The sequence below is a fragment of the Leopardus geoffroyi genome, chromosome A1 (assembly GCF_018350155.1).
Source record: "Leopardus geoffroyi isolate Oge1 chromosome A1, O.geoffroyi_Oge1_pat1.0, whole genome shotgun sequence".
Taxonomy (NCBI): Eukaryota; Metazoa; Chordata; class Mammalia; order Carnivora; family Felidae; genus Leopardus; species Leopardus geoffroyi.
The window spans coordinates 136,872,507-136,895,767 of NC_059326.1; the positions used below are offsets into that span (position 1 = coordinate 136,872,507).

At 39.1% G+C, this 23,261-nt stretch overlaps 1 protein-coding gene across 3 annotated transcripts in view; it reads right to left on the reverse strand.

The window, feature by feature from the left end:
* The window catches only part of MRPS27 (mitochondrial ribosomal protein S27), a 90,425-nt gene that overhangs the window by 16,942 nt on the left and 50,222 nt on the right, over window positions 1–23,261 (reverse strand). For all 3 annotated transcript variants that reach the window (XM_045446686.1, XM_045446677.1, XM_045446696.1), the window contains one exon: window positions 2,726–2,840. In XM_045446686.1, coding sequence (XP_045302642.1) covers window positions 2,726–2,840 — 115 coding nt within the window. The remainder of the gene's footprint in view (window positions 1–2,725; window positions 2,841–23,261) is intronic.

A 23,261-nucleotide genomic window follows, 5' to 3' on the forward strand; every position in this document is an offset into this window, starting at 1 on the left:
TATACACCACATTTTCTTTATCCATTCATCTGTCATTGGACAAGGGTTGTTTCTATGGTTGACTATTGTGAATAATGCTGCAATGAATATGGGGGAGTAGGTATCTCTCTGAGATCCTATTTTCATTTCCTTTGGGTATATACCCAGAAGTGGGATTGCTGGATCATATGGTAGTTCTTTTTTAAATTTCTTGAGGAATCTCCACACCATCTCCCATAGTGGCTGCACCCAGTGCACATTCCCACCAACAGTAAATAAGGGTTCTCTTTTTGCCACACCCACACCAGCACTTGGTGTATCTTGTCTCTTAGACGGTTTTTTAAAGACCTTAGAAATATGCTAACAAAATATTACTAACTGAACTTCTGTTCATGAGCAGTAAAATATTCGAGAATCCAGATTTCCCAAAATGTGGATCCTTTAGCATCTGCCTAAGAATTTTCTAGGAGTGCTTTAAACAATGCAGATTTCTAAGCCTCAGACTTACAGAATTAGAATCTCTGGGAACAGGGCAAAGAAACCAGAAGTTTTAGTGAGCTTTCTATGTGATTTTCATGCACTATCAAGTGTGATTACTAATGATCTAGATTGTGGTTATATATTTATTTGTTTTAAATTCTTGCTTGAGGAGGATTAACTACCATCTTCCACCCTGCCCCATTCTTCCTCCACCAACTACCAGAAGTACCTGAGGAAAATTTTCAAATTATACACACCCCCTAGGGGAGTCTAATAGTCCTAACCCCCCAGTTGTGAATCACTGCTGAATTGAGTCACTGTTACAGCAGGCTGTATGGGATGCCTCAGATATGTTGAAATGAAAAAATGGTTTAGAAGCCATTGTTTTAAAGGCTGGAACTCGTGGGAAGTTTCTCTATTTCTCAAAGCGGTCATCCAATTCAGCACTAGTCCTCAGGGGGGCATGGCAAAACCAAAATATTTTAGAATGATAAATCATTAAAGCTAGGAGGAGCCTTAGATATCAATCGGTCGGTGATTCTCAACCCTGGCTTCAAATGAGAATCAACTTGGGAGCTTTAAATGGATACCAATGAGGGATGAATAGGCAGCGCACAAAGGATTTTAAGGGCAGTGAAACTATATGATACTACGTGACACTATAAATATATACATATCATTATACATTTGTCCCAACCCACAGAATGTACAATACCAAGAGTGAGCCCTAATGGAAACTGTGGACTCTGGGTGATTATGATGTGCCAATATAGCTTTATCAATTGTAAAAGATGGATCACTCTGATAGGGGATGTTGATAATGGGGGAAGCTGTGCATGTGTGGGCAGGGAGCATACAGGAAATCTCTGTATCTTCTGCTCAATTTTGCTGTGAACGTAAAGCTGCTCTAAAAAATAAAGTCTATTAAAAAAAAATTTAAGATAATAAGAAAAAAAAAAGTTAAAGTCTGTGCTCCAGAAAGATTAGTTAGATTAGAATCTTGGGGGTGGTGAAAAGCATCTCTAATTTTTAAAAGTGTCTTGTGTGATTCTAATGGACAGCCAGGGTTGAAGATCACTGGTTTAGTACAATTCACTGGACTCCGAGTTGAAAACACTAAGACCTAGACAGATAAAATTATGTGCCTGAACTTATGGGCACTTGGTGGAACTTATGAGGTTACAGCCTGGCTCTTCTGACTCCTTGTCCAGTGTTCTTTCCACGAAAAGACTAGAGCAACAGAAAATGAGATAAACTTTTCTGCATTTCTATACCCTTCTTGTTTTGTTTTCACAGACACCTTCTGTGAGTATAATCTGTGTCATTAAACTCTGAACTGGTAAGAACAGGATTTGATTCATTCCTTCCTCTGGGCCTAACAGATTTATCAGTAAACCTGTTTATCTGCATTATTAAATGATAAGCTTCCTGAGGATAGCAAGGATAGGATACTGCTCATTTTTACAGACAATGCCATACCCAGTGCAATGTCTCACATACAAACTGTCTGCAATGCACATTAAGTTGAATTGGGTCCAAGTCATGGGACCAAAAGCTACCAAAACCAAAACTTTTATACCCTTTTGAGTTCTAACATACAAGTCCAGTGACACTAAAGAGGTAATATATTTTCACAGAAATACTGTTAAAATCTTTTTATGGTCAAACTAGAGTTATACCTTGAGACTCACAAAAATAACATTCAAATATTTTGCTTATTTTATACTTCAATTCATACTATAAAGGTAAGACTCAACCCTTGGTGGAATGTAATGTTCAGAAAAACCCGAATCATAGGGGACTCTGGGGCTCGAGGAGAGGAGTCAGGGAATTTAGAAGAAAGACATGTTTTGAGTAGCCTAGGAATACTTGTCTTTTAAAAATTGTGTACGATAGGCTGAATATTCTGGAGATCATATTCCAGTAAAGTGGTCATGCCTTTTTCCCTAAACATCACCAAAGGGAACTGGGCAAGAAATCCACGTCTTAGGGATCAAGAATGAAATGACCATCAGTGCCAGGTTCTTTTGACTCAAATTCCTTTTGCTTTTACCTGTCCATTTCCAAGTCACTAGGTGTGGAGAAGCACAGGCTATGGGGATTTTTATATTTAATTGTTGATTAATTTCTATTCAGTTCCATTCTAAAAAGGATATCTGAGAGCAATATCAAAAGCTATTTCTTGTCCTATTCTTTGCTGTACTATATAGTAGGTGTATCATCTAAACTGAGGAAAAGAAGGTACAAATACCAGGAAACCACTCACCTTATTTACAAGAGTATATAAGGCTTTGTCTTGTGCACCATATTTTAAACACTGCCTAATCCAGGTGTGGATAGTCCAGTCTCTCAGGTACCAACAATTGGGGCTGTGTCGAAATCTAAATAAAGCATAAGAAGAGAGAAAACTGGTTGTTAACTCTGAAACATCAACGCCAAAATACATCCCTCATAAGTAGGTCCTTCCTTAGATATTTACAGATGTGCAGTCAGTGTGACCAAAAGTCATAAAAGTCAACAGTCAATAAAAACTTGAAGATAAAACTTGTTAACTATAAAGTATGAAATGGGAAAGGGGAGGTAGAATAATAATAAATAACAAATAAAAGTATTATAAAAATTGTATTCCTTATTTAATGCCTCTTGATTCAACACCTTGTTTTATTTTTTTTTATTTTTATTTTATTTATTTATTTATTTATTTATTTATTTATTAATAGGTAGACTGATTTATTTGTTTTTTTTTTTATAGTATATGAAATTTATTGTCCAAATTGGTTTCCATAAAACACCCAGTGCTCATCCCAAAAGGTGCCTTCCTCAATACCCATCACCCACCCTCTCCTCCCTCCCACCCCCCATCAACCCTCAGTTTGTTCTCAGTTTTTAACAGTCTCTTATGCTTTGGCTCTCTCCCACTCTAACCTCTTTTTTTTTTTTTTTTTTTTCCTTTTTCCTCCCCCTCCCCCATGGGTTCCTGTTACGTTTCTCAGGATCCACATAAGAGTGAAACCATATGGTATCTGTCTTTCTCTGTATGGCTTATTTCACTTAGCATCACACTCTCCAGTTCCATCCACGTTGCTACAAAAGGCCATATTTCATTCTTTCTCATTGCCACGTAGTATTCCATTGTGTATATAAACCACAATTTCTTTATCCATTCGTCAGTTGATGGACATTTAGGCTCTTTCCATAATTTGGCTATTGTTGAGAGTGCTGCTATGAACATTGGGGTACAAGTGCCCCTATGCATCAGTACTCCTGTATCCCTTGGATAAATTCCTAGCAGTGCTATTGCTGGGTCATAGGGTAGGTCTATTTTTAATTTTCTGAGGAACCTCCACACTGCTTTCCAGAGCGGCTGCACCAATTTGCATTCCCACCAACAGTGCAAGAGGGTTCCCGTTTCTCCACATCCTCTCCAGCATCTAGAGTCTCCTGATTTGTTCATTTTGGCCACTCTGACTGGCGTGAGGTGATACCTGAGTGTGGTTTTGATTTGTATTTCCCTGATAAGGAGCGACGCTGAACATCTTTTCATGTGCCTGTTGGCCATCCGGATGTCTTCTTTAGAGAAGTGTCTATTCATGTTTTCTGCCCATTTCTTCACTGGGTTATTTGTTTTTCGGGTGTGGAGTTTGGCAACACCTTGTTTTAAAATAGGAAATTTAGGGGCACCTGGGTGGCTCAGTCGCTTAAGCGTCCCGCTCTTAGTTTCGGCTCAGGTCATGATATCACAGTTCATGGGACTGAACCCCACATTGGGCTCTGTTCTGACAGCATGGAGCTTGCTTGGGATTCTCTCTCTCTCTCTCTCTCTCTCTCTCTCTCTCTCTCTCTGCCCCTCCCCTGCTCAGGTGTGTGTGTGCGTGTGCTCTCACAAAAAATTAACTTAAAAAAATTTAAAATAGGAGATTTGTAAAAATGACCTGGTGAAAATGTTCTACTAACCAGGGCATTATATAAATATCATTTCATTAGAAGAGAGATATGAGGCTGAAGCTGACACTTTTGAAGTTTAAAATAAAACAGGTGATGCAAAAATGAAGAAAGGAATGGCATAGCTACTCTGGAGGGGAATCAGCTTTGGGTTATACTGATATTTCTTACGGCATGTAGGAGATATTGGGATACTCTTCACTGAACCAAAAGAGAACAAAAAAGCAGAAAGGAAAACAAAATTTAACATCCAGGTCGTCCAGGATCCATACTCCCAACCCACTGCCTCCTTCAAAGCTCCATTCTAGCTCTTCAGTTTTTGCATTTCCTCTCCTCTTGCTTCCTGTAGCTCCCGACATGGTTTTAAAAAAGCCTAAGCAGCCAGGTGTATGTGTCAATACTATCATACAAAAGAAGGAACTTCAAAAGGGATGCTGAGTGCTGCTCAGTGCCTCAAGTTTGCACACATTGGTGACACCTGGGGTTGGAGCCACTTCTTGTCCTGGGGGCATCCCTGCCACAGACTGAGGGAGAGAGGAGACAGAGCCATGAGCAGGGGTTTGAAGAGCTCCGTGGTTCCTTTTTTTGTTTATCTGCTTTGATTGGGACGCATCCTCACACTTCGTATCATGTCAGAGGAAGCAAGCTCCCGTCTTTTCTTTAATTGTCCAGGAAGCACATAAATCTTTAGGCTGTACAAAAATCAAACTGTTTTCTTAAATAAAAAAGGTAAGACAAAAACTTGGAGTGAAAGGATTTTGTGTCATATATGAGTCAAGAATACAGCTAATACTAGTGTTTTTTAGAAGCTGGTTATTCAATCTGCCACCTGCTATTTCCTGCCATCTGCTATGGGGATAGTTTCCTGCTGAACAGGTTCTCTGCCAAAGTAAAAGCTGAGAAAAAGAGAGGAAGTGTGAAGTAGTATTTAATTTAGGATATTTATTAGTGCTCTGGTGAGAAATTTGGCAAAAATAAGATCTGAAGATGTTTTATGGATATGGAGTCACCCAGACCTCTCCAGACTTTTGAATATCTTACATTTTGCTGGAAATTATTTCTCACTCTTTCTCTTTAAAAGAGAAAAAACAGAAAGAATAGACGGGGCACCTGGCTGGCTTCGTTGGGTACAGCATGCAACTCTTGATCTTGGGGTCATGAGTTCGAGCCCCAAGTTGAGGGTAGTTTACTTAAAAAAATAAAAATAAATAAATATGCAGCTCTTAAAACATAAAAGCAGAAAGAGAGAAATATGCCAATTTATGTTCAGGATGAGAATGACCCAGCCAGAGAGACACTGTAATAGGTGCCCAAGATACTAGATCTAATGAGATGCTCTGCAGAGACATGAAACAAAATATATCTTTTAGTATTTCATGCTTTCCCTCACATTTTAAAGTCAATAGTTGAGCTACTTGAGTTCTTCCCCTCGTTACTCTGAAAAATCTGAGATTTAAAGCATAATGGCCAGTTAAAAGTTTATTTTATTTTTCAAAGAATCGATTCAAGAGAAATACCAGGTATACTGCCTAAATGATGGTGATGCTGCCTTGCTGGCCTGTGAGCTCCCTGGGCAAGGAGGGCCATGCCAACTTGCCCCACACTGGTTCCTCAGTGCCAGACACAACTGGTGGCCCAGAGGACGTTTCCAGCAAGTAAAAAATGAGTTCAATCAACAAACGTATAAAACGCTATTATGTGCTAATTATTTTGCTAACATGTATGGCATATATGAAGAACTGTCAATTCCCTGTAATTGGCGGCCTTTATAATCTCATCACAAAAACAAAGTACACAAACATAGTTTAACAACAGTACTAGGTGGAACATAGTGCTAAGGAGACAAAGGGCATTGCTAGTTGCTTAGAAGTGTTTGGGGTGGTAGTGACTGTTAGGTTCAGTCCACTTTTCCTTTAAAAACAAACAAACAAACATAATTTAAAAAGCCAATTGCCTTCTTTACCCAAGATTATTTTAAACTTAAACTTCATTTTAAGATCTAATCTTCTGCCTTAGGATGGCTCCAATAACAAAAGTTATGACTTTTCTTTCTGATAAGACTTTAAGAGCACCACGACCAATTCCAACCAAATACCCTTTTCTTTTATTCACAATCAACAGACCGTTTTTAGGTTCTGAAGAAAACAAAGATAAATAGGATCTAGCTTTAGACCTTCAAAGCTCAAATTAAAATTTGTATAAACTTCTTAAAATTTGTATAAACTGCTTAAACTTCTGAGACTAACCTTCATACATGGAAGAACAGAAAAGTTTTATCTTCTCAAAGGTCTCGTCTTCTCATACCTATTTCTTAGAAGCCTAGAGGGAAAGTTACTCAAGACTTCATACATCCAATATAATCATCTCAGCATAGGAGCAGCCTTTGAGAGATTTGTCAACAGACTCACAGTGGTCTTTAATAAGTCCATTGTCTCCCTCATCCTGGAACAGGGCTATTTGCTATGATCTCTTCTCTCTGAGGCCTGGTAATCCAGACACACACCAAGTCTATCAGATGTTCAACCAAGTGAACATATTAAATCAATTTAGAAATAAGAGGGAAACACACATTTAACATGAAATATGCTGTCCAAACTGCAATTCCTGCACTTCGCAGCCAGGCAGCATATAAACTCCTTTCTAAGCCCTCACTGGTGTATGTTATCTAGCTGTCTAAAACACAAACAACTCAAAACATTGAGAGAGTAGGGTCCATCCAACTTTGGATGGTGAGTCTGAGAAGAATGCCTCTATCAATGACGTTTCAAGCAGTTCAGACAAACTTGGGCCCTTTTCAGAACTGCTGGTGGTTAATATGATAGGCAGGTTAAGTCTCTGAAATGGGTACTTGCCTCGAATGATTCTGTGGACTGCTGGACGAGCATTCTCCCTTTCAGCTAGGAGAAAGGCAAAGAGACGAGAACACAACTAACACATTGATTTTCCAATCTGCCTGCAAACAGACTGGCTTTTGTTCTCGCCTGCTCTGACCACCGGCCTGGCAGATTACAGGCGGCCACTGTAGGAGTCCCCTCTGTGCCCCGTGCCATCAGCTGTTTGCTCACCTCGACAGAAGCTTTATTATTGTCCAGGCCAACAGGCTGCCAAGCTAGGCAAACCGTGTGAGTGTGGAAAACATAAACAAATGCAACCCAAACAACCTCAACAATGCTTGTGATCATGAAGGCCAGGGACATTATGAGTTTCCAACTTGTAAAAATATAAGTAAACTTACAACAATTCTAAGTACATGAGTATCTCCCGAGGTAAGGAAGGGCACATGAAGGAGAAGGAGAGAATGAAGGAGTACACTCTCAAGCTCCACTTCTAGTTCTCAGAGGTGGTGTCCCAAAGCTGAAGATACTTCTGTCCACAGTCCTAAGTAGAGTTTCCAGGCGAAGACAGAACTTGCCTAAAAAGCTAAATCATAGCCAGTCAAATAGCAGGAACTGGGAGGCTTCCTTTCCTTACACATCAGGCTATATTCAGGGCTGCTCAGGGCATTCGCCTGTACCATTGCCCATTCAAGATTAATGGCACCAGGAAGGAAGCAGAGCAGAATCACAGGATGGAAAACTGGGGGCAAAAGTCTTTGATACCTTAGAGATTTTTTTAGAGGGGAAGAGAGGTTATATCAAAGAAGTCAAGAGTGAAAAAAGCAAAACACCAGAGACTTAGTGTGATTACAGAAAAGGCACTTTACTGTGTGAAAAAGTCACCTGGGATTTCCTATTTGTAATCAATTTCGTCATTTCATTGAAAAAAAAAAAGTGGGAAACAGCCTTTTCTTCCGTGGGATTCATATAAAGGTTATCGTTGAAGGCAAATGTGGCAATGCTCATCAGCTCTTCCGAATAACAAGTGAAAGTGCTCCCGGCTGGGCAAGGCTAATGCACAGATGCCAGAGCCTGGAGCCCAGTGGCTGTACCATTTAGCTGCAGCACTGGCTCTTCCATATGAATGAGCAAGCTTTCCACAACGTTTATCTGATTATGAGAGCCACCATCCTTAAACACACACATGCAGTTTTCCCTCCTCCCTAGTGAATTCTGTATCCTGTGGCAACAGGCTTTGCAGATGGAAACCTGCGCCTTTGAGCTGGGCAGACATGAAGACGATTGAGGGGCCAGGGTGAAGAGAGGAAAGAAAGAATGCCAAGAAGAAAATACAGCTGGCACCAAGGCGTGTCATGTGGACTGGGAATCTTATCTGTGAAGCAAAGTGTGTAATTATTAAAAGGTTTGAGCACTTTCCTGAACTGGAACCAAAGAGTAAGAGGGTGTCGTGTGACTATTTAAACCAGAATCTGATTCAATCACTGCCACCGACTTTCTCATTCTAAATGGATAATTACGTTCTTTTGCATCCCTCTGGAAATTCTGCTTTCATCAATTATAAGTTGCCCCCCAAAACCATAAATAAAATCAAATTTTGATGAGATAATTTTCTAATAACTATTATATTGTTGTCAAGTATTAAAAAAGGAGTAGAGTCTACTATAGGAACTGATAATAAAGACACAGTATTATAAATTAAATTCTCTTCTCTGCTTGAGATCCCAGAGTCTTATTTATTTATTTATTGTTTGTTTGTTTGTTTGTTTCTTTTTGAGAGACAGAGACAGAGCACGAGTGGGGACGGAGCAGACAGAGAGAGAGACACAGAATATGAAGCAGGCTACAGGCTCTGAGCTGTCAGCACAGAGCCCAACGTGGGGCTCAAACTCACGAACTGTGAGATCATGACGTGAGCTGAAGTCGGCGCTTAACTGACTGAGCCACCCAGGCACCCCCCCAGAGTCTTATTCTTATACAGAAACTTCAGTTAATTCTACTTTCAGCAAACTTGTCCTAAGAGTGCACTAAGAGAAGCCCCAGGAACGAAAGTCCGTTCCAAAACGCTCTTCCCTCAGATGGGCAACCAGTGTGGGCTCAAACATTTCCAGTGAATTCATTACCTACTTTGTAAAGCAGATTGAAAAAAAGATGTTTTTTTAAAGTTCTAATATTTTTTTCTTTTTTAAAAGACAAGTTTACAGAGATAGTGTACAAACAGTCAAATTCATACTTCTCAGTGTATAGGTCTATCAAGTTTTGGCAAGTGTGTCCAGTTGTGTGATTACCACCACAAAGATTATGAGAACAGTTCTGCCACCCCTAAAAATTCCTTAACGCTTCCTTTGTAGTCCACCTCTCTAGGGTGTGCCGGTCAGTTTAAGCAAATTTTATATAGATAACCTCCTCAGGTTTCTTTCTACTCCCGGGGTGATTAATTTTATGAGAAGGAAAGCAAATAAGGTAATATAAACCTACAATTTCTATCAGTTAGTTTATAATTCACATCCTGCCAATTTCCAAAAAGAATTCGAAAAAATTAAAACCCAGTTTGCATAAGACCTTCTGGTATCCTTGTTTGCCATTCTAAAAAGGGTGATAAGTAAGTGGATTTTGGTAGAGAATGACACAGGCATAGAATTTTGCAAATGTGAAGTGCTAAATAAATGCAGCATAACGACACATTTTTTGAAGTGAAGATGGGTAACAGAGGGGCTTGTTAGATATCAAAGTTAAAGCCTAAATTTGTCAGACTCGGGGCTTAAAAATGTGTTTCACCTGGAAACACACCGGTATGACATATGAAAAAGTAAGAGAAATACTCAATTTTCCATGAGTCCTATCATGGAATAGGAAGAAAGCAATGATAAAGTAGGATATTATGGCCCCTGATTACTACCTCATTCTCTTCTTTCTGACCTGGCTATTGTTTTGCCAGATTGACCTTTCTCAATCCAGGACACATATTTTGTATTCATGAAGCAAGTTTTTACCAAATAGCTACCCTGTGCCAGGTAATCCATATTCTATCCCTGTGGGTCTACTTAATTTCCTTGAACTCCAGTCTTGAAGATGACATCTCTTCCTTTCTGACACAGAGGGAACACTCGAGAGAAAGAAAAACAGAGCAGGGGTGTACTGTTGTTCTTTCTCTCAAGGTATATAACATACAGGTAAGGAGTGAGCCAGAATGAAGCGAACTGTTCTTTGTCTGAATCCTGGAACTCCCTTTTTATCAGCCTCCAAAAGGTGATGCATGTGGGTGACAGGAGAGGATTATTTGTGAGAACGGGAGGAGAAAAAAATACAGTGATTGCTGGGGTGCTTTCTTGTTTGTGACTGTCCGAAGAGCAGAAAATGGTTGTCTTTGTGGCCCACAACTGACCTGTCAGTGAAACTACACCCAGAAGCACGTGGTGGGGTTCCTCAGCCACTTTAAAGCTGGACTCACAGGTTAACTTCACACCTGAGATACAGTCACTAGAGGGCAAGGTGAGGCAAAAGGGAGGAACAGCAAGTTCTCTTAGCAAGGAACAGGAAGTTGAGAAAAACTGGATGTTGGAACCAGTCCCATATATAGAAGCACATAAAGTGGTGGGAACTGCCTTGGTTTAGGCAGAGACAATGGACATATTTTTGGTTTTCGGTAGGAAATCTATAGCAATAAATGAGCCAGTTTCAAAAAGATGCAAACATTGCCTGATGTCTTCTATAGTTTGGCTAGGAACTTCAGACAAACTTCTGCAAAATCATGAATAATACGATGACTAAGACAGGAAAATCACATATATTTATTAATCACTGGTAGGCTGTACATATGAATAGTTCCAAGGAAGGGGAAAGAGAGAAACAAAATGGAGAAAAACAAAGACAGAAAATCAAAAAGAATCACAATTTCTGGAGTATTCTCGGCTTACTAAAGTTGTCAGGATTAAGTTTGCTACAAAAGAAATGAGCAGGCAAAGACACCTGGCCCAGGGATGAAGCATACCAGCAAAAAAGCAGGGAAGCATTAAGCTGATGTTGAGCTGATTTATATGTGTTTTTGTATGTGAGATTAAGATTTCTTTATGGGTAGGGAAGAGAAGCTCAGCACTAATCTGGGTTTCTTAAGAGTCAGTTTTTTTTTTTTTTTTTAAATAAAGAAGAAAATTATCTCAGAGTTTTAAACATTCTGATTCTCTAATACATGGAAAAGTTGAATTCCCTGAGGATTCACTGTTTATAGCAAAAGGTAAGTTTGGATTTACTTCAGTTATGCACCCCAAGGTCACTGCTAGTTTCTATTTCTCTAACTCCACTGACTTCCCTATAAAGTTTTGGATCTCTTAAAAGTAGGGGAGAATTTTTCTAGCCTCTCGTGTCCTGCCAAAGTAGGTGGTGTTCGATGATTTGGCAATAGTGACTAGACCTGCTCAGGCTGTATAAATCCCAATAATACGTGTTGAAATTCATGACCAGTGTTTATATTTGAAACAGTAATGCAATTTCAGTTTTGAAATATCATCCTGACTATAAACAGATGAAGGAAATGCTGCCTCTTTTTGTACAAGGCAGGAGGCAATCAGAGATGGCAGAGAATGTGGAATCATGTGGTCACTCTGCAAAGCCACCTACTCCTCACTTCCTCTACCTGCTGTTTCCCTCCCATCAAAAAGATCCATGGGTTCTGCAGTGTAGTAGTTTCAGGAACAGACAAGCTGATGGAAGAGTAAAACCACAAACATGAGAATAGAAGACCAAATACATGGATTCAAAGAACTTCCCTAACGGGTTCTAAACCAAAAAACCTAACACTCCTCTCAAGATGGGAAGAGACTCTGAAAGTCATCTAGGCCAAGTAAACTGGGGATAGGTGAAGGAAGAAACATTCCATATACAATTAGAGAATCTAATTTAGTGCTGGTAGGGACTGTGAATACCCACTGTTTACGGAACTATTTACTGAGAAGTTACAATTTTCTTTCCTTCTTCTTCCTCTTTTTTTTAATGTTTATCTTTGAGACAGAGAGAGAGACAGAGACAGAGCATGAGCAGGGGAGGGGGAGGGGTAGAGAGAGAGAGAGAGAGGGAGACACAGAATCTGAAGCAGGCTCCAGGCTCTCAGCTGTCAGCACAGAGCCTGACACCAGGCTTGAACCCACAAACTGTCAGATCATGCCCTGAGCTGGAGTTGGATGCTTAACTGACTGAGCCATCCAGGATCCCCGAAAAGTTACTATTTTCTAAGCCCTGTACTGGGTGATGCAAAACCGCCTAGTCCAATTCCTTTATTTTATAGATGAGAAATCTTGGTGTCTAGTGAGATGAAAAGATTTAACCAAAGATAAGCACGGTTTGTAACAGGACTTAAACTAGACTCTTCACTCTTATTATTCCACCAGTGCCTCTCAGTTCTTTTATGTATAAGACATCTTTAAAAAGCATCTCTGCAGTTTGACAAAGGTCTCTAACATATTGAAATATAAATAATATCTCTTCTAAATGTAGCAGCAGAACTCAGAGAAATATACTCAAACTGTGAAATAGTTTTGGAATTAGTCAAACTAGCCGTTTGACTTTGGGAAGTCACTTGATCCTCCAGGGTTTCAACTCCTGCAACTGTAAACAGAAGAGGTAGGATTATCTGGAACTCAACTGTCCACAGGGGCCAGTCAGTTAACACAAATGCATGAAGAAAGAACCATGTAACACAATAGGTGCAAAGCTGTTTGTAGTACTATCAAATACAGTAGCGACTATTTTTGAAAGCACATTAGAAAAGTATACTGGGACTGTGGACTGGACCAGATCCCCTGAAACTCCTTCCAACTCTTTAATGACTCTGAAGAATAATAAGCCTAATCTGCTCATTAAAACATCAGTCATTTACATGTTTCTATTAAGCCAGAAAAATGGCAGTGATACAAATAAGTGAATACAGATTCAAAGATAAACAAGCAGCCATTCAGCCCAAAGCCCATTCTACTCTTTTCCACTAGCCACTAGCCTCCATTACCCTACCAGCCGAACACCAATTAACCTAGTTTGGGCAGTCAACACAGATAATTATGGGGACAGCAGAACTTGCAAAGTGGCATCTAAAATTTCAAGATGAAGTGATAAAACCACTGAAGTTGAACTCAAGGTCCTGAAAGTAGATTTTAACTGGAGACCAAGTTTTGCAGGAAATAAAATTTTCAGTAACTGATCCGTCCATTAGTAAAGTATTTTCTACTCCAATGAACACTTTATTGTATTCAATTTATATCTAAGAGTCAGCCATCCAAAGTAACTTTCCTATACAACACAAATTGTTCTGTATGTTGCTATTTTCTCCTACTCCTTAAATGAATTACAGCTACGCAGTCATAATCATCCAAAGAGCTTACCATCATAACTTGCTTATTTTTGGTACCAAACCCCCTATGATCTGATTATTTCTAGAGAATAAATAGCTGAACCCTTTAAAAAAGGGGGAGTGAAATAGGGGTGGTCATAGGGATATTAAATTATTTGCCAGTTTCTGGAGCCATAAAAGGGCACAATCACTTTTTTGTAGCTAAAGAGGAAAGACATTTGAAAACTGAGATTTGGATGTGTCAGTGCAATTGGTTTTCAGGAAGCTTTAATTTACCAGTACAACACAATACAACGTAACTCCTTATTTATAGATGAAGGTTGGAAAATTAAGGTGGCCTTTCTTTCTTTCTTGTGCTGCCACATGGTTAAAATCAGCATGACTATACCCAATAAGCAGTTCCTCTACATTTAGCTCAGGCTAGCCCCCCGCCCACAACCACTAAAACCAAACTTAAAAAAAAAAAAAATGGAAATATTTGAAATTCTACAAATAAACATAATATACTAAGAAAATTCTTAAGGATGTCCAAATGCACACTTCATTCCATAGGAATGTTAAGGGTCTGAGACAATTCCTTTTAATATGATAATCAATTATAAATTTTGAATAGCAAAGAGCTAATTTTTTAGTACTACACCAAACATAAAGATTTGGGTTCAACTGTTCTGGGTGTCAGATCTTCCATAAAACTACCATGCTACAGCTAAACAAAGGCTCTTTGGCTGGCCCAAAAGGAGGGAATGAACAAATTTGAAAAACATCTTTATTCCCCAAGAAAATTTTTTAAAATGTCTAAAAGTGCCAGGAGAGCTGTCTCAGTGTGACTGTGGGCAGCTTTCCAAAGTCCCTCTGCTTCTCTAAGTATGAGTCATAGGGAGAGGAGAGAGAGCATCTTGGCAAAGATACAGCCTTTCCTCTTTGGTTCCACCTTCCCGCCCCCTTTTATTTTATTCAAAAAACAAAACAAACAAACAAACAAAAAAAAAACCCCTTTGATGGATAATAGTTAAATAGAATCCAGACAGGCTTAACTGAAGAAGTCTGAACCCCAGAGAGGCAAAATATCATTGCAGAAGTCTCTATTGTTTGCATTGTGAACCACAGACACAGGGAAGGATCTTCTGCATCCTAAAAAGGGCTGGACCCATTGATCATGTGTCAGATCGTGGCTGTGCTTTGTAGGAGAGGAGAGAGAAATGAACTATGAAAATACCTCCCCTTCCCTAGCTTCAGAAACATCATTAGCTCATATGCTGGACAATTACAGCAAGCTGGAAGGGGCAGTAGCTCGTCCTTTATGAGTGCACATTAAGTGGATTTCAACCGCAACAGCTGTAGGCTATCCATCTGTACATGGCTGCTACAGTGTGCGCAGCCTTCAATGAACAGGTACGATGTTTCCTTTGCTAATTTTAGGCAAAAAAGCAAGAGAGCTAGTTAATTTAAACAATAAAAATGAAAACAGAGAATACCGAAGGAAAAGCTGAATGCTCAACTAGAGACAGAAGAGCTCTACTCTGGCACTGGCATGTGCTCATTTGTCAACCTACTATGAACCGAGATGTTATGCTGGGCACTAAGGGAAAGAGATAAACACACACACTCCTTGCCTCCAATTAGCTAGACTGGGAGTATCAAAACACAAGTATTTTGTGAGCTTCTAAAACCAGCTTAGAAGGTTAATTCATTACCATCAATGAAAGTCCTCATTTACTTAACACTGATTATTTTGTAATGCCCGGGTAAAGAAATTTTTAAAAATTGGCTCTCAATAGGAAAATGAATCCAACTTTCCTCTCTTCTTCTTAGTATGTCTTTTCTTACTTATTTGCTTTCTTTGGACATAATTAAGAAATAAAATGTTATAGACAAAAATAAAGCTGTAACCTCCTCCTGCCGCTTTCTGAGGAGGATCGTTGGTGTCCATCATGCTCATACATGTTTTTATACCTTTATCATCTAGGGATGAATCCAATTTAAGGTACATGTATCTGCCATTTAACTCTGCATTCAAGGCCTGTCCGAGAGAGAACTGACCCAAACCACAGTAATAAATATGTGCTTCTCCAGGGGCAGAAGAGTAAGGACAGAAGTGACAAAATTATGGCTATTTTTTGTCATATTATATTTTGTCATATTATATATTTTTTGTCATATTATATGAGGGGGATCACATGCCACTGTCACCGTGGAAATTAATCAGCACTGCTGCCAGAAAAATCCCTGACAAGGTGACTGCTCTGTATTTGACTGGAATGCAGCCCTGACTCACTGACTTGCTTAAATTAACCTGAGAATCAGTTTTATCATCTATGAAATAGAGGTGAAAAATACCTTTATCATTGGGTTATTGTGAAAATCAAAGGAGAATTAGGTAAGTATGTTAACAACTTTTAATCCTCTTTGGAACCAAAGAGAGTACAAATATGCAAAAAATGATCATATATACAAAATGCATGTATGCAAAAAATGATCATAGTATCATTGGTATGGTTTACTTCATATAGAACTTGATGGCATTCTGTCTGGTACTGCTTACTAATTTCTGTAAGTGTTTATCTTTCCTAAGACTAAGGCCTGTGGCGTAACTGCTCTTGGTAGCAGAGTAGCAGTTAAGATCTAAGATTTGGCATCAGGTAGACCTCATTCCTACTTTATAACCCCCAGGAAACGGACTCTAATCCTGAGGATGCTAACCTGTAAAATATGAGTAAAAGTTGTACCCACCTCACATGGCACAATCTGATTGCTCTGAGCATTAAGGAGATAAGACGTGTAAACTCCTAAATACATGGCTAGCACACAGCACTTTCAGACAAGCTGGACAGAGCAGCTGACAGCACCCATGTGCAAAAGCCCACTGAGTTAAATGTGAGCTCTTATGACTATTCCCTCCACATGGGATGTGACTGCAAAGTGCTAGACACACACAAGCAGCAAATACTTGACTGTCATCAGCCAACTGGGAAGAGTAGGAAGGACAGGGTAAGAGGGTGAAGCATCCCATGTGCCCCATTCCTCTACAGACAATCTCAAATGAGGAGCCAGAAGGCGTACCAGAGGGGAAAACAGAGAGGCTTTTCACAATCACAAAGGCCCAAAGCCAACCAGTACAGGGGTGTGCCAGTCAGTCTGATGACTGGTAGTAGGGTTTCTGATCTTATTTATGATAGAAAAAGGTCCAGGCAGGGAGATGGGAGTCAGAAGGTGACCTAATAAGGAGTTAGTTTACCCATTCCTGCTCTTTTGCCCTTGGACTGGTTTTCACAAGTTTGGCAAGGCAGAGTTACAACGCAACAGAGTTTATGCCTTAAGTCTTCTGTCGGTTCAATGCCCAGCAGCCTCTGGCTGGAGTCAACAACTAAGGAGTGTGAATACCTACTGAAGACAAATTGAACCACTCAAAAGAGAAGCTGCCAAGCACTGCTCATGGCTCTGATCTATGCTTGGGACAGAATCTCAGAGGAAGGAAATAAGTATCTATATGGGACATACCACCCATGCAAGCCCAAGAAGTAAAGGAAAAAAGCAACAAAGGCAATGCATTTGCTGCTGAGCAAGCTGCTGTAATCTGTGCCAGCCCCAACATCCCGCAGCCATGAGCCCTCTTTTCCTTGTCTTATCCACCAGTGGTAACCTAAAAGGACTTTAAGACTGAAAGCTCCCATTCCTGCCCCCAACCCAGATGGATCCATTAGCCCTTTCACAACCTGGAAAAAGTGTTTGATGGCACCCACATGACAGCAAAAGGGCCAGAGTTAACCTTTTTTCAAGTTAAAAAATATTGTGAATATAGCTAATCACTAATAACTGGGTTTTAGGATCCTATGTCAAGATAGGCTCAAAAATGAGACAGAGCTGTTGCTATGGTGACCACAGTATTTGATAATCTCTAGGATTTTCCATTACTCCGGTGCAAGTATAGAAAAGTCTAATTTATTAGCCACACTTGTACTAACTATATCTTTAGGAATGAATGCTTATAAAAAAGGGTGCAACATACTGAGAAACTTGATTTTTCTGGAATATTTAGATCTCAAAAAAAAAAAAAAAAAAAAGAAATCACACTGAAGGGAAGCTTCCTTTTCCCGGATCCTCATCTAACTGTGAGAATGATGAGGAGGATGAAAATAAGTAACAGCATTGTTAACTAAAAAGTACTGAACACTTCCTATCTGCATTATCTTAAGTACTTTATATACACTTTTTTGTTTTGACAGAGTAGGAAACTGAAAACTAAAAAGGATACAAATCGAGCCTAGGAGCTTGCAATCAAGCCAACCCAGGTGGTTTTTTATTTTTACTACAGTGTTTGAATAAAACTACTAGTTGCTGTCGAGCATCAGTAGTTAGTTTCCTTTAGGCAGCCTGCTTTATAAGAAATGTGTCACCCTGAACACTAGAATTACACTTGGAACGGCAGGATGTTCATGTTATGAGGGGAACATGGAAGTGAGGACAGCAGGTCTCATGCTAGGGCAGGCTGACAATGCTATTTTGTTGGATGATGTCCCCACCCTGCACCCAGCACCAAGAATCCACAGGTCTTTTCTCTTGAGGTGTTCAGTTTCCCCAGAGATGACTCATCCAGGCTCCTCCTTGAGAGGGATAACAGTCCTTGCATCTCCAAGTCCAGAGTCCTTCTGGTTCACTCTCTCCAGAAAGAAAAGTCTTCTACTAGGTTTGGAGAGAAACACTCTGGTATTTCGTTACTTCTTATGAAAACTTCCAATCAGTCCTCCTCTCCTACTACTTTATCTTTATGATCTAGGGTCCTATGGTATGGATGCTCTTGCTGCCAAATTTCTTCTCTTGCCAGCTTCAGCGGTAGCTTTCTCTTTCTGCTAAATGTGTTACCGCTTGTCCATCCATTTTCTAGCTTTCAAAATTTTGTTCCTGTTGTCTCCTCTTCTGTTCTCTTTGTTTTGTAGTTTTTGTCTTTTCTTTTTTTTTACCCTTTATTGTCATTTTTGTGGAGGTTTTACAAGGGAATGGAGATAAGAACGTATGTTCAATCTGTCCTGCTTAATCAGAAGACGTTTATAAGCAGTTGATCTCTGTGAACTAGTCAATGGAATGTACTTGAAAGCAATGATGTAAAGAAAATGGACTTCAAACATTCAAATGTATTTCAACAGTAATATCCTCTGTTTAAAAAAGAACACAACTAGAGGAAGACATTTAACCCTCTGGATATCCATTTCAGTAAATTACAAAACAAAAGGTTAGATCAGAGAACGGTCCTTTAATAACCCTTTTAACTCTAAAATTCTTCAACGAAGGCCCAAAATAAATCACAGTGTTATAATTTGAATTATTTATTCAACCTAGAAAATTGTATTGAAAACATCTGGAGGTTGCCTGGGTGGCTCAGTCAGTTAAGCATCTGACTTCAGCTCAGGTCATGATCTCACAGTTTGTGGGTTAGAGCCCCGCATCAGGCTCTGTACAGACAGCTCCGAGCCTGGAGCCTGCTTTGGATTCTGTGTCTTCCTCTCCCTCAGCTCCTCCCCTCCCCCTCCCCCTGCTCAAAAAAAAAAAATTAAAAAAATATATGTGCACATATATTAAAAGCCTAGTACATGGATGGTATGCTAAGTGTTGAAAACATTAAGACATAGTCCCTGAAGATACACGCAAATGACATATCGGATAAAGGGTTAATATCCAAAATCTATAACGAACTTGTCAAACTCAACACCCAAAAAACAAATAATCCAGTGAAGAGATGGGCAGAAGACATGAACACTTTTCCAAAGAAGACATCCAAATGGCTAAACAAACACATGAAGAGATGCTCAACATCACTCATCATCAGGGAAATACAAATCAAAACCACAATGAGATACCACCTCACACCGGTCAGAATGGTGAAATAAACAACTCAGGAAATAACACATGTTGGTGAGGATGTAGAGAAAGGGGAGCCCTTTTGCACTGTTGGTGGGAATGCAAAATGATGCAGCCATTCTGGAAAACAGTATGGAGGTTCCTCAAAAAATTAAAAGTAGAACTACCCTATGACCCAGCAATTGCACTACTAGGTATTTATCTAAAGGATACAAAAATGCGGATTCAAAAGGGCACATGCCCCCCAATGTTTATAGCAGCACAATCAACAACAGCCAAATTATGGAAAGAGCCCAAATGTCCATCAACTGATGAATGGATAATGAAGATATGGTATGTGTATATATGTGTAAATATAAGCGTGTGTGTGTGTGTGTATATGTATACACACACACACACACATATATATATATAAAAAATGAAATATTACTCAGTGATCAAAAAGAATGAAATCTTGCAATTTGCAACCACAAGGATGCAACCACAAGCATTATGTTAAGTGAATATAAGTCAATGAGAGAAATACAAATATATGACTTCACTCATGTGGAATTTAAGAAACACAACAGATGAACATAGGTGAAGAGAATGAAAAAAAATAATAATAAAATAAAATAAAATAAAAACAGAGAGGGAGGCAAACCATAAGAGAGTCTTAAATATTGAGAACTGAGGGTTGATGGAGGCAATATTGGTGGAGGGATGGGCTAAATGGGTGATGGGCATCAAGGCCACTTGGGATGAGCACAAGATGATGAACCATTAAATTCTACTTCTGAAGCTAATACTATACTCTATGTTAATAACTTGAACCAAAAAAAAAAAAAAAAAAAAAAGAAAGAAAGAAAGAAAGAAAAAAAAAAAAAAAACATGGTCCCTAAGTTGTATTATTTTCTCTTTTTTCTGGGAAAAAAAAAAGGATAACCACATCTAACAACATTATTCAGGATTTCTTGAGAAATGAAAACTAGTTTTGACAAATTCTCTTTTAAGAAAGTAGGAAATCATGTAATATTGCAACAGTGTCTTAAAAGATGAAACTTTAGCCATATTCATAGAACTTTCTCTTTTCTGATGATTTTTTTTTTTTTAATAAGTGTTTTATCTATTATGTAAAGGGTCAAGAAGCTAGGGGAATGGATCTCACAAAATTGTGAAACCAGTACAACAGAATTACCTAATTAGGTTGAAGTCCAGCAGAGCACCAAGGCATTTATGTGTTAACTTCTTTTTTTTTTCTTTTTTACATTTATTTACTTTTGAGAGAGAGGCAGACTGCAACTGGGGGAGGGGAAGAGACAGAGGGAGATACAGAATCCAAAGCAGACTCCGAGCTGACAGCACAGAGCCCGACGCAGGGCTCGAACTCACAAACTGTGAGATCATGACGGGAGCCCAAGTTGGACGCTTAACCGACTGAGCCACCCAGGCGCTCCCTTATGTGTCAACTTCTTACAGCAGGTTACCACAAGCCTTGAGAAATTAGGGAGTACATCATGCCATACAGACATAGTCATCTATTTATCAGAAGAGAGGAAAAAAGAAAGGGAACAAGGGAAAGAGAGATACAATAGCCACTCCTACTTACTGTCCTTAGGGTTAAAACAAAGTTAACACCATTTCCCCCAGTCCTGGAATTCTATACATGGACCCCTTTACTTTATATGGAAAGGACAGCCACAGTCTAAAAGAGACAGAAAAATGTCAGAAAATTTAATGAATACAGTGCAACATTAGAACAAGGAATAAGGACCTCTTCCTTTGCATATGTGGAGAAACACTGGCATTAGGACACAATACAGCACATAAAGCACCTGCTTCCTCGAGTATATACACTTAACTTTTCATTCTTTATAAATGCCACACAGGATGTGACATTACACACAAGCCATGTCACCCATTCAAGGGATAATAAAAACTCAAATGGTTGGGCTAAAAATTATACTTCAGTGAATTCAGGTCATTCAAAAATCAGGAATGTTTCATATGTTTAATAATCTGTTGGGTTTCTGGTTACCACTGTCCTTTGCTTTAGAAAAGGGCCTGCCTCCAAGAAATGTGAATGTCATTTTTATTCACGGAATCAAATAAATATGCAAGATTTAGTAGCTCTGTAAAGAAGAGCTTATCTTTCACACCTGTAATGTAACATATTTATTGATATGCATTCAACATACACATATACATCTGAATAAGGATGGCAGTCGTGGACAAAAGGCTTAAGGCCTATATATTAGGTCAGTACCTATCTGTCCCTGATATTACACTCATCGAGTAATATTACTTTATTACTGCCCAGGGCCATGCCTCGATAATTCTTCTCTCTGTAGGCACTCAACATGAAAACACCTACATGGTGTATTCAATGATAAAATAGTGCCCAACATTTCTGAACTCTTATGTTTTTCCAGTCACTCTCTTCACTGTTTTCTAAAAATTATTTCATTCATGATCAGAACAACTCTATGTAAGGTAAGTATTTTATTATCTCCATTTTACAGATAAGGAACATCTGAGTTAGAACAAAAGAGTTAGGCAGCTTCCCTAAGGTCACACAGTTAGGATTTAAACCCAGACAGTCTGACTCCAGAGCTCTTGACCACTCATTTATACTGCCTGTTACTATAATCAGGTGATTTTATTTGTGTTTTAATTTTGTGACAACACTTTATTTTTTTAAGTAAGCTCTACACCCAACGTGGGGCTTCAACTCAGGACCCTGAGGTCAAGAGTTACATGCTCCAATGACTGAGTTAGCTAGGCACCCCTAATCAGGTAGATTTGAAAAATTTTTTTAAATTATTATCTATTTTGAGAGAGAGAGAGCGAGCGAGCAGTGGAGAGGCAGAGGGAGAGGGAGACAGAAACCGAAGCAGGCTCTGAGCTGTCAGCACAGAGCCTAACCCGGGGCTCAAACCCACAAACCATGAGATCCATAATCTGAGCTGAAGTCAGATGCTCAACTGACTGAGTCACCCAGGCACCCCAATCAGGTAGATTTTAAAGACAAAATTTCTATTAACTTTCTACCAAAAAACCTGGGACTTCTTAATGCTCTAATCAGGGCATCAATAACAATACAGAAGGTGCTATTCCAGTTAAGACTACCCCCTAGAAAAAGGAGCTTTTGGCCAGAAAATTTGTCATTTTCAGAAATTAGAGATAAAATAATTTGGTTTGAATCATACTGAAAGTCATTGTCCTTTCTCTCCTGATCCTGGAATGCGATATTATAACTAGATGTTTAGCAAGCGACCTCAGCCCTCAGCCCTAGAATTTCCACTATTATTCACTAATGACAATCAAATGTCACCATTTGCTATCACATCTCCTTAATGACCTTAATGCACCTAATGATATCACAGACAAGTATATCTGTGCATACCTGACATATTCCATGCATAATGGAATTAAATTATGTGTTTCATTCCTATGCATGTTTATATATATACTCACATATAAGAAAATCTATCAAATGGAATAATATATACCTTATACCTAAACACAGCAACAGCCTTTCCAAAAATTTAAAAACCTAAAGGTATTAATAAATGAATAGTTAAAATTTAAGGGGAGGGGTAGGTAGAGATTTAAAATAAAATTTAAGAGGAGAAAAGACCCATGCTGACTCAGTGGCAAGGCATCCCATTGAAAGAATATTGTAGAGCTGTTAAGGGACACTTCAACTTATCCATTCAACCCCTTTACTTTCCTCATTATAAAAAAGTGAGCTTACTCTACTACAAACCTGTAATCATCAAGACAGCATGGTATTGGCACAAAAACAGACACATAGACCAATGGAATAGAATAGAAACCCCAGAACTAGACCC